Genomic DNA, 12,144 nt, shown 5'->3' with positions numbered 1-12,144 from the left:
TTCAATTCTAAAACTGAATTTAGGGTTGTATGTGCCAGTCCACAGTTATCATTCAGTACCAGGCAGGAGAATAGCATTTTCACAGTAATAAATCACAAGAGTTACAGACATGCCAATGGTAAATCTGCATTTTTATTTGCCCAGTTAAAGGTATGTCCTCAGTTCCTTTGGAATCATGATCATTGCACTAAGTCTGAACTTGGTTTTCTCTCCAGCAAAAAGGTTGATTACCATGTTGATGTCTTCTGGTGTCAAATTTTGAAGTCAGGCAGATAAATGTACTCTGAGTAATAGGTAATGTAAGCCCCTGGAGGTTGGCTTGTATTATCTGCACCTTTGGGGAATTTGAAGCATCCAGCTTTCGCTGATGTTGCTTACCTTTTCTCCTTAAAACCAAGCTCTATGGCTGCTTGCACTGATATTCTAAATCGCTGATGTTCCTGACTTAAGAGAAACAGTTTAGTGGCACAGGCTTTGCTTTAAGGAGGCTTCTAGTGGGTGGATCATTTAGTTCACCTCTCTACATCACAGTAGGATTATTTTCTAACTCTTGCCAGCAATTTAATTGCCGGCTAGTCTTGAGTACTCTAGCAAAGATTGTTCCAAATGTCCAATGCCAGTCTTCCGGAGACTATCATGTACGCTGTTTATACCTCACCTTCCGCATGGTGGTACTCTTCTTTTTAACCAGTCCCTTTCATACTCTTTTGAGATGCAAGCATAAAGTCATGTCTCTTCTGCCCTTACTCTTCCCTATAGCAAGCATGATTCATATTCTTTAATTCTTAATTTACTTTTATGCCTCTTATCATGTACTGATCTACTTCTCTTGCCTTGCCTGACCACACACCAAGTTAGCAAGTCTGTCCTCTTAATAGAGGCAGCTTCTGCCTGTTGTACTATTAGAGAAATGAGGGGCCGGTCTTTGTTGTACCTTATAGGGAAGTATCTTTCTCTCTTGCTTTTCATTGCATATTTCCTATGCCTTTTGGCTTTGCAAGCTCATGCTGTTTCTAGGACAAAGTTGTCTCACACTTGCCATGGAAGTAAATGCCAGTGGTTGAACTGGGAGAGAAATCATAACAAGTTTTTTTTTAATACTTGGCTGAACTTTTCCACCAACAACATTAAGAGCAGCAAGTGTATCACAACCATTATTTCCTACCACAGCTGCTTGCCTGTATGAACATAAGTGATATTCCCAAATAATGGGCTGTCTGCCCCACTTCCTGTTCTTCAGTGTGTTAATCATGGTATTGATGCTTTACATGAAAATAAAAGCTCTCTGTCTTAGCTAATGGCGCATGCAGTTGGTTTACTGGAGCTCCTAGCTTACCAAATGCCTTGATAGGCTTTTGTATTGTCTCCCCAACTTCTCAGCTCTTTAGAAATACTGAATTTAAATGACACCCAAATCCCAAGTCAAGGTAATGTTTACCTGTAAGGATGTAGGTGGTGTGATTTCCCCCACCCTTTCTTTGAATTTTTTGTTCCAGCCAGTAGCATCATGCTATGTAGCTAGGGCTCTTTATTTGACTTTCAGGAAAGCTAGTGGATGTTCAATTGATGCTGCTTCTTGACTAGTCTTTTAGGAATTTTCTTTTTTCTCCTCAACTAATTAAACATTTGTTATTGCTATCACCTCTGCTGAGAGAGCTTTGCCAGCTTTCATACTCACTATTGTTTTATCCATTGCACTTCCTGGAGAGTAGGTTGCCTTGATTTTTGCTTTTAAAAGTCATCCTGCAACAGTTTTCAGTATGGAATTTTGCTGTTATTGTCTTGAAATGCATTTTGGCCGTCATTGTCTTGAAATGCATTTTATTATATATTAAATGTACCTTAACTGACAGAGCAAAGCTGTATTTCCATCTGGAATAAGGCAGAAGACTTGAGTTTCTTCAATGTCACTGATTCTAGGTATTGTTCTGACTAAAACAAGACTTTGTAGAATTGCAAAGCAGCACTCTGTCAGCACAGTCAAAAACCACCAAGATGTCGCCCTCTGAATCGGTATTTGTTAAATGAAATGCAATATTTAATTTATTTTGCCATGAGTAGTTGACAATTAATTTAAAACATAGTTCTGTTCATGGTGTTGCCTAGATACCCACCCTGCTAAATCTTTTTAATAGATAAACTGCTTTTAGTTTTCCTTACAAGAGATCAATATAAGCTTTCTACATGCATAATTGTTTTGATGGACATTGTCAGAGCTGCCACCTGTGTGTCATCTGAACTTATCAGATATGCCAGTTCCTATTGTACTGCAAGGGACTAGTGTGATAACACTGGTCAGGGCTCCTTTCAGCACCCTAGGGCTGTGGGAGCATGGTACATCCTCTTCCTTCAGGCACTGTTTTTCTAAGTAACACTCCACTTCTTGGAGATCAGTGTTTCAGCCGACGACTCAATTGAGAGTTAGCCACTGGTTTTCCGTAACAGGCACAAGGGAGATCTGCTGAGACCTACAAGGCCCCCACTGGCCAATGAAACGAGGAACAGAGCCATAAAGCTGAAGCCACTGTTCTTCTAGAAAATGCAGAATTAGTGCCAATAAATTCTTAATGTGCTTAAAAACACTGAAGTTAATTGTTTTATGCTTTTTCCTAAATGCAGCTGTTAGATAGTATGAAGGCCACTTGGCCTTATTATCTTATTTAAAGAATCACTATGTTTTAGTTAGCATTTAAAAATTTTAAGAAACTATTTTTTTAATATGAAAAATATCTCCTTTTAGTGGTATTCCCAATCTTATTTTCAAGGGTCTGCTTTGTTTTCGGAATGTTATATTTAGAATAAAGAATGGAAGTAGTTGCCCAGGGCAACAGCTGCAGTGTACATGTGTATAGCGGAAAAGGGGAAGCACAAATGCTTTATAAATACTGGTTTAAACATTTTGAGCAACCTTTGGTGTGAGGAATTTTCAAACATGTGAGCCACCAGAAAACTGATAAGACTTAGGGAGCATAAGATAGACCCTTCTCAAAGGCCTGATCTCAATATTGAAATATTTGGTACTTTAAAAAATTACTTTCTAGGGAGGGAGGATTTTGTTTTGGTTTTCTTAATGAGGTAATTTTGACAGTGGGAGTGAAACACTTAAAAGCTTAAGACTCAAATTGGGGTTTTTATTTTGTTTTAGGGGGCTTTATGTGGGTTTTTTTAAATGGTATTTCAGCTGCCTTTGAAATCTTCATCCTGTATCTGTTGGAAGACCCATGGCATATCAACTCTTAAAGGGCTGGAGTTAAGAACCCATCATTTTTCCAGAAGTTTTATCCTCCCTTAGTTGGATTGAGGCCTTATTGTTGCTCAGATTTATAAAGCTATTTTGTCATTTTATTCTGTGGAACAGCACTTGGTGAAACTTTTGAAAGTAGGCTTGTGCATTAACGAATATTATAGAAGTCAGTTGGTGAAAGGAACTCAGGCACTTGTAGCAGTGCAGCAAATGCCTGTATCTTTGGAGGCCCCAACTGCTTTTAAAATCTGCCTCTCAGGACTTCAGAAGAGAAACTGCATTCACTGCAGGGTTAGTCCTTTAAAACAGCATCTGAACAGTGATGGTGCCATCCTCTGGGGAGGGGGCCCTAGGGAGTTTAATCAGGATGTAAACAACTTCTATCCATTCTCCCAACAGTGGGAAAAATAGAAGGTTATGTGAATGAAAAGGACGATTTGAATTACAAGCAGATTAGTTTTAATGTTCCAGTGTGGTCTGAGTAAGGGAAACTACTTCCCCCTAAAAACAAATACAACTTGCATCTTTAGAAAGTATTCTGGTCTGATAATTAAGTGTGGTTTTTTACACTTGTTACAAAGGCTTTTATAAATCCTATTCTCTGAGTTGCAATAAATTGGCAAAACCTATTTTTAATATATTTAGTATACTTAACAAATCTGATTGTTTGAAATAATATAAACAAAATATACACCAAACGTTATGGGCCAGATCTGTCATTGGATATTCTAGGTGGATTACACTGCTACAGGTCTCAGAAACAGTACACGAACATGGGGTTTCACCGAGCAGTGAAGCCTCTTATGGTTGCCAGTAACATTTTTTTAATTCCTTCTCATTGCTGTCACTTTTCAGGGAATATACTAAGATGGAAATAAAATGCATGAATTATATTAATCCTTTATAGTTCACTCTAATATTTGCAACCTAAGGACTACAGCATTGTGCCAGTATATGAGAGTAGAACTGGTACTGTACGAAATTGCAAGTTTGACAAACCAGAGGGTAAAAGTTTTGACTGTGTCCAACAAAAAAACATTGGCTTAAACAGTCATAATGTTAAATAATACCTTGCATTTTTACCTCAGAATCTTCAGTGTATACTTACATTGCTTAGTTAAAACTTTCCTTTAGCACCATGAGGACAGGAAGTCTTTCCAGGAAAAAAAATTAGAATTTGATTTGTGTTGAGGAACTAGAAAAATGGGAACATATACAATATGAAAATTAGTCTATTAACCCTTAGATGTGAAAAAAAAAACCCTAGATAAATGTTACTTTAAAAAAAAAGCATGATTTCAATAATGAGTTAGTAATACGTGTACTGCTTGTTTGCTGCTTTGTTTTGGTGTTGTCTCCCAGGTCAAAAATAGTTTTAAGAATTTAGTCTTAACTGTAGTTCGGCCGAAACATTAGCTTGATGATTCATTCATTAGCTGCTCAGTATCATTTCATTTAATTAGCTACAAACTGTAATGAATGTCTTATCAAAAAAAAGTACCAAATCTGTGTCCAGATTGTCTTGGATACTGTTCAGTCTCTTTTTGTTTTCACTTACTCAGCTACATTTTGTAAGGTAAAGAATTGTGGCCTGACACTGCAGACACAGAACTACATCATATTGCGTAGTGCAGGAGCAAAGATGAATTGCTTCAACTTGAATAACACATTTGCAAGATCAGCAGCTCTGGTTTGTAGAAAGCTGTTGTCCATTGAGTCTGTACTATTCCCACAGTTTGGAGACAGGCATTCCTAGAGTTGTAGAATGTATGGTCTGGAATAATTACTACATTTTTTCCAAATATTTCTTTCAAAGGCAACCCACTGAAGGTCGATCCCGTGATGGTGGTTTACGTCTTGGAGAGATGGAACGGGATTGTTTGATCGGTTATGGAGCCAGCATGCTTTTATTGGAGAGACTGATGATTTCAAGTGATGCCTTTGAAGTGGATGTTTGTGGACAGTGTGGCTTGCTGGGGTACTCTGGCTGGTAAGTTGTCTGATGTAATGCTTTTTGTAAATCATGGTGTCCCCTCCTCACTTTGTGCACCTGACATGTTTCATGTTTTCAGAAAACCTCTTGACCTCAGGTGCATGAAGCAAAGAGATAGAGAGTAAACATGCCTCTATGTAACAGAACTTTGCCCTTGCTTATAGGATTTCTCAGTTTTAAAGTGCTCACAGACACCGAATAACAGTCCCGTGCATCTTAAAACCAGTGTCAATGTTCAAAATTGTTGTTTGGAAAACAGGGGACAGGGGATGCTTCTTTGTTATGGTCTGATTGAAGTTAGGACTGAAGTGCATGTGTAGCCAAAGGGCCAGGAGTCTCTGCTGTGGTGGGAACACAGGTACTGTCTTCCAGAGCCAGCTGTGCTTGTGGGAGGAGGGCTTACCTTTGCTCTGTCTGCTGCCTTCCTTCCACCTTGCAGGGGATTAGCAAACGCCCTGTCCTGTATATCATCAGTTTTTTGAAAAGGGGAAAAGCTGTGTCGATGTATGTGACTCTTCTGACATCAGAAATAAGACTACTAGCTAGGCTAGTCACAGATCTTCCTGGTACAGTCACATGTTGAAGCTCACAAGGCTGAAGAGAGAAAGCGGGCACAGGAGAATGGGAGAAGGCGGCAGCATCTCCTGCTTTCTTGTTCTCTGGCTATGGAGTTCATAAGCACATGCATACCGCTTTCTTTGACTGTGCCCCTCCCAAATGCCTTTTTCTTTGTAGTCTTGTAAAACATGCTGCTCCTCTCTGAAGCATCAGAAAAATGCACCAATCCCATGTTGGAGCCTGAGAGACAAGCAGCTGCCTGGTTGGAAATTCAGCTGGCTTCTGCCCAGCTGCCTTGTCCCTGAGGAACTTACCTCTAGGCTAGCAAATGGTCTTGCTGTCTTACTCCAGGTCCTAAGCCAGTATTGAGTTTATCTTGTGCAAACAAACTGGTTTTCCATGTAGGGGAAGCATAGAACTGGATGTCAAAACTATGTGAAGCTCACCATGTGTAACACTACGGGCTTTGCTCTAACCATCTTTTCTCAACAGTAATTTTGAGATCCTAGACTTAAAGTTGCCCTGTAGCATGCTGTTACTAGAAGACAGGGAAACTTCTTTTTATGTTCTTTAGAGGTGAGGGAAATGTGTTGCTTTAGCTTGGTTTTGGTTTAGCCAGGCAGAGAAACAGACTTGTGAGACCAATGGGAATTTATGAGATACAACATTCTTGCAAGCTTTGTGAAGACAGGTGATCTGGACTCCCACTACTAAGGGAGGAAAAAAATAAATGGTGCAAGTTCAAGTTACATCTTGGATATCGATATCAATCTATTGGGAGAGGCAGGAAATTGGACTTTATTCACTTCAGTGCTTTGAAAGTTATTTTTTTTCCATGATACAATGAAGGAGGAAAGTAAGGTGTGTTCTCAGTTTGTAGATGTGTAAAAGGGACAGCTACTGTTTCTGCCCTTGGTCAGACTTTTCTTCTGAAGCATGTGGCTTCTGGCCAGAAACCAATCACCACATTTGTCTGCTAACAGCAGCAGCAGCTCTGCTCCTTGTGGAGCAGAAGTTCAGGCAGAGGGACGTAAACACGTGAAATCCAGAGGAGAGATGAGGCCTACTCTGTGCAGCCTATTGTGGTTGGTGATTTTTAGTTGGGTGTTGTCCTGCTGGCTTTTGTGCAGTAAGTATTTTTGGAAGAGTCCTGTTTTTCTTGCGTTTGTACTCACTGTATGGCACCAGTGGGGCCCTTTTTGGATCCAGGTCTCTTTAAACTAACACAATGCAAATAACAGTTGAAGGAAGTTATCTGAAAGAAAGGGCATGTCATAAGTCAACCAACCAACCGCTTCTGCGTAAAGCATTGCCTTAAAAAAAAAATCACATGCAGTTGTAGCTCAGTCATTTTTTTGTAAGACCTTGGCTTTCAGAGCAGTCCTTGAAGATTTTCAGAGACCACAGGAAGTAAGGGTGCCTTGAGGAAAATTAGGAATTTGAACTTTAGAAATAGTATAATGTATTATTTTTAAGGTGTTGTTAGTGTAGTATTTCATGTTTGAAGTTTGTAACAAAGTTTAGTAACTCTTTTTAAATAACTGTGAAAGAAACTGCTGTCTCAGACAGAGCCAGACATTCATTCAATCTGTTTCTGTGAAAAACTGTCTGATGTGTGAGAGTGAGTAATCGGTAAGAGGTGGTTTCTGCTAAAGGATACACTGCGTCTACCAGTAGCTGAAACAAGTGGCCCTATCATGTGCATCACAGTAGAAACCAAGTCATTAAGAGAAACTTCCAAACGGGTCTTTTCAGTGATTCTGGCATTAGTAAGACATCACTGCAAGAAACCTTTTAGAAGAAAACTGTTTGGTGGCTAGCATTAAGGGAACTTGTCTGGGAGGAAGGGCTCATCTTCCTTAAGACAAGGAGTAACCACTGGGTGTGTTCTGCTGAAATACAGTAACAGCAAACCGGTGTTGGGGCCTGAACCTTCACAGGGTACCTTCACAGGGGAAAGAGACTGTTGTGGCAGTGACAGAATTTGTCCCCATAAAAAATACAGTAGAAACTTCCTGTGATGTACCAGTTTTATTCAAATTTTCTGACTTTGCTCTTGTACAGGTGCTCAGGGGCAGGGCTCCGCTGAAGGCAATGAGCAGAATTTGGTCTTTTTTTGGTGATAAGAAGTTACTCTGATCTGTAGGATCTGAGCGTTTGAAAATATACATGAAGAAGAAAATTTTCTGGTCCATATTCAGCCTTGGCACAGTTGCCTTTTCCTGTGCAGTGTAGTGTCAGTTCTAGTACCAATTGATCTTTCAAGTGCTTCAGTTGCTGGGATCTGTGTTTGGCAGAGCTTTGCGCTTACTGTACCTTAACCTTTCTGAGTGATCCCCACCATAGTACAAAGCTGGCCCAGAATGGTGTAGCTTTGAGCCTGGGTGTAATGGGCATTCTTTGCTCCTCAGTCCCTAGTAGCTGTAATCAGATGTCACAAATCTGCCCGTAGGAGAAAACTTGTGTCTCATCAGGCTTCCACAGTTTGCAAGGCTGCTTCTGTTGAGAGCAGTGGCTTGCTGTGTTATCAGTGGAAAACTGCTTCTGTTGAGGTCCCTTCCTGCCACTACAAAAATTTGGATCCCTATAAATTTGGACTAGAGGGGTAGTTATAAACCTGCAATTGAGATCTGTTCTGTTTTAAAGGCAGGCTAGCTGTAACGTTTCCCCAGTGTAACAGCGTCTACAGGAGAAGCCAGTTGCAGGGAAACACCTAATTCAGTCTACTGCCTTCTTAATGCCTGTAGTCAGACAAAGGTAAAGTAATTACTGGAAATAAGTGAAGCTTCATTCCTCATCATGAGTGGCAGAAATGTAATTAAGGCTTCTGTACCATTGCTTAAAAGCTTTCTTGATTTAAAAAAAAATAAAATACATCAAGTATGGACCATGTGAAGGTCAAGGCAATCACAGTTTCCTTGGAAAATCAGCAGCTCTTAGACATGCCAAGTATGTCTGTAAAAGAGAAGTAGCAGAATCTGAAAAAGTAACTGCAAGACTAGTGCCAATTCCCATAACCAAGAGCCTTATTAACACTAACCAACTTCATTGGACCGGCCCCCATTGACTTCCAGATGCCCTAGGTCAAGTTCACTGGTAACAGAAATGAGTGACTAAGCACTGGCTTTATTGCAGGTGTTGACTGTCAGCCTTATTCTGTAGCACAGAAGCGTGTAGGAATTTTTCTAATTCTTCCTTAATTGAATCTTCAGATTGTTATAACTTTATGCCAAAAATACAAGTTTGAAACACAGAAGAAAAAAAGAGCTTTGTTAGACCATTAGGAAGCGCTGGGTCACTCTGCATTCCCAAAGGCCTGGGTTTCTCAACTTTGAAAAACCAGAAGATGGACTATAAAGGAGAATGAGGAAATAGAGAGGTTGGAGACTGATCTTTATAAGAAATGTTTTTAATTTCCTTTGTGTGTACACAGAGTATGAAATTAAATGATTGAAACAGTTGCTACCTCCACTGAATTTGACTCCCAATACTGGAAGGTGGCTAAGTGACCAGCCTATATATTCCTTATATGGTCAAGGTTATATCTTTATGACAAAAAAATCCCTTTCCCCCAGAAATTTAAGATCATTATTTGATCTCTATCAAATAAGAGCAGAGACAATATGTGTTAAAGCAGTTTTACTGTTTTCCTATCTTGACTAAAGCTTTGGCTGTTCACACAGAGAGATGGAAGATGAGAGATGCCTCTTTTCTGGAGTATGAACTGATTTGAGACATTATAGGGTAAAATTGCTTATAAGGAAAAAACCTAAGCATGAACCTTCTTCCCTCCTGCTTCTTTTGTGTGTGTGTGTGTGTGAGAGAGAGATGTAAAAGACAGAAACCAGACCATTAACCATGTTTTCAGAAATACTTAGCTGTGTTCACCCCCTTCCATTATGAAATGCTGAATTTGCATTGGCAGTTATGTGAGTGGTGAAGTCAGTCCTGTTAGCTACTGAGTATTGTGATTCTCCTCCAAAAAAAAGTGCAGGTTTAATATTAAGCTCCTATTGGCTTCAGTCAGATAATTTAAGGGCTTAAAGTTATGACTTAAGCACTAAAATGTGTCTCAAGCACTTGGCTCTTTCTAGGACTGAGCCCAGTGTTTAAATGCAGATGGACAAAGAAACCAGTGGATGGTGGCAACTGTTCTTTTTTTTCTGCAGAGCTTCGTTTATGCACCAACTCTGACCTTCTTTTTGTTTGTTTCCCTAGGTGCCACTACTGCAAATCATCATGCCATGTGTCTTCTCTGCGTATACCTTATGCCTGTAAACTCTTATTCCAAGAACTGCAGTCAATGAACATCATACCTAGGCTAAAACTGTCTAAGTACAATGAATGAACAAGATGAAAAAGATGGGAAAAAGTACTTTACAGAAATTGAAATCTAGCATATATAACTGGAAGATTTAGTTGATGAATAACTCTAAAACCTGAGCGGGTAGAAGGGAGATGCAAGACAGCGTAAGAAATCTTTCTTACATATCCTACCTGTTGCGGGGGAGAATCTGTCAGTAGAATACACTAGGAGCAGTTCTGAAAGCCTTGATTAGTCTGAGTGAACAGGACATGTGGGAACTGTGGATCAAGGCCATGATCCAGCAAAGCACTTGCATCACTTCAAACAGCCTCATGCTTGGATTTGAAAAGTGTTTTGCTGGACCAGGGCTTGAGCTGAGCTAAGAGGTTAAAGATGTTTTCCAGACCAGTGTAATATGAAAGACTAATAAATGTTTTAACTAATACTGTGTGAATATGTGTTGATGGTTGGGTAGGGGTGGTAAAACTTTCTTATAATGTCTAAACCGTTTTCCTATTCCTAAAGCATTTTGTTAAAACATTAAAATTTTGTTAAGTACTGTCAGGCTTAGCTAAATGAAACTATTTTCTTGAGACCCTGAAATCAGACGTTTTGTGTGGGATTTCAATATGCAGGTGCATTTGTGTGCAAGCAATGGTGTGATTATACAGTCAGTCTGCTTTCAGCTAAACCTATGCAGTTTCCGTGAAGTTCAAGGGAGGTGACTGCGTATGCAGCAAGTGCACGATACAGCTTACAGATACCCATTCCATTCCTGCTGAGTGTAGTTGGTTTAATGATACACTGGCCCAAAGCCCTGGAAAGATGGGCTGCAAACACTAGGTACTGATGCATGCTGTCCTAGGACTTCAGAACTTTTTTTAAAATATGGGAATAACTGTAACTTTTTTTTAGGAACAAGACAAAAAAGGGCTATGAAGAACAATAAATCCTCCGCTGACAGTGAAGCAGGTTTGAATGACCTGAAAGGATTGAGAAAGGGAACAGCTGAATTTCTTCATGAGATCTAGGACTTAGAACTGAAACAGTGAATGAACTAAGAATCACTCGGTACCCTAAAGTCACTGGAGCCTTTACTCAGCAAAGCATATGGTTAACATTTTAAGCGAAAGAGTAGTCCCACTGAAGTCAAGATGAAATATGTGCATGTTCAGGTGCTTCAGAGAGAGGCAGCACTCTAGATCAGTGAGGATACAGAGCACTGCCCATCATCTGAGATGCTCTTTGGCTCCTGATGTGGCTGAATTGTGCATGCTGATCCTGACACTGTTCTTGCAGTCATGTTGCTGCTTTCTGGCTGTTTAAGAAGCACAATATTATCCTGAGGCTTGCTTTTTAAGCTTCCATAAAAATGTTTAAACTAGTATTTTTATCTTTGGCCTTACAAATCAAGTCTGAAGGGATAGATTTTATTTTTTTTTCATTTTATTTGTACTAATGACAACACAGATGCCAACATTTGGCTTGGAAAAGCTCTTGAAGCACCTCTACCAGATTCTGAGCAGCTTAGGGTTATTTACAAGGAGTTATAAGAGAGTGTCATACTGCTTCAAACAAGGAAGCAGTTAAGCAAAAGCCCCAACCAAGTTACTAACCTTTGCTTTGCTCCCTGAGATTGCCAAAGGGAGACTGGGTGCACCAGCAGAGGGAGTGAGCCTCAAAGGCTACAGTCTGTGGGTGAGGGAAAATTTGGGCCTGGATCAAGGAAACAACAATACTGAGGATAAGGTGTTCTTGCTAGCTAGTCCTCTCTTAAGTGGCCATCTCTCTTAGATGGTCAGGGCTACGGGACATTAAAGAGTAAGCAATATGTATAGTTACACCTGTGGAAATTTAAGCAGACACAGCAGAGATGGAGGAGGAGCAAAGGAGGGTGCTCGTCTGTAACCCTGTTGAGGGACTAGGTCTACGTGCAGCCCTGAGGTTACCACCTTGCAGCTGGTTTGCCTCAAGCTGATGAAAGCATGGGGATGAAAGGCTTTGCGAGGGTAAAGGAAATCCTCTGCCATAGCTGAAGTTTAG

At 40.1% G+C, this 12,144-nt stretch overlaps 1 protein-coding gene across 2 annotated transcripts in view; it reads left to right on the top strand.

Annotated features, from left to right (window-relative positions):
• Positions 1–10,546, top strand: part of POLR3B (RNA polymerase III subunit B) — an 82,010-nt gene extending 71,464 nt beyond the window's left edge. For both annotated transcript variants that reach the window (XR_005104446.1, XM_037389070.1), the window contains 2 exons: positions 5,061–5,234; positions 10,014–10,546. Coding sequence is in view for 1 of the 2 variants with exons in the window: in XM_037389070.1 (XP_037244967.1) it covers positions 5,061–5,234; positions 10,014–10,143 (304 nt within the window). In the remaining variant the exon portion in view is untranslated. The remainder of the gene's footprint in view (positions 1–5,060; positions 5,235–10,013) is intronic.
• Positions 10,547–12,144: the final 1,598 nt, after the last annotated feature.

Source organism: Falco rusticolus, chromosome 5 (assembly GCF_015220075.1).
Source record: "Falco rusticolus isolate bFalRus1 chromosome 5, bFalRus1.pri, whole genome shotgun sequence".
Lineage (NCBI taxonomy): Eukaryota > Metazoa > Chordata > Aves > Falconiformes > Falconidae > Falco > Falco rusticolus.
The sequence above is the reverse complement of the archived record's forward strand: the minus strand, read 5'-3'. Positions and strand labels throughout refer to the sequence as shown.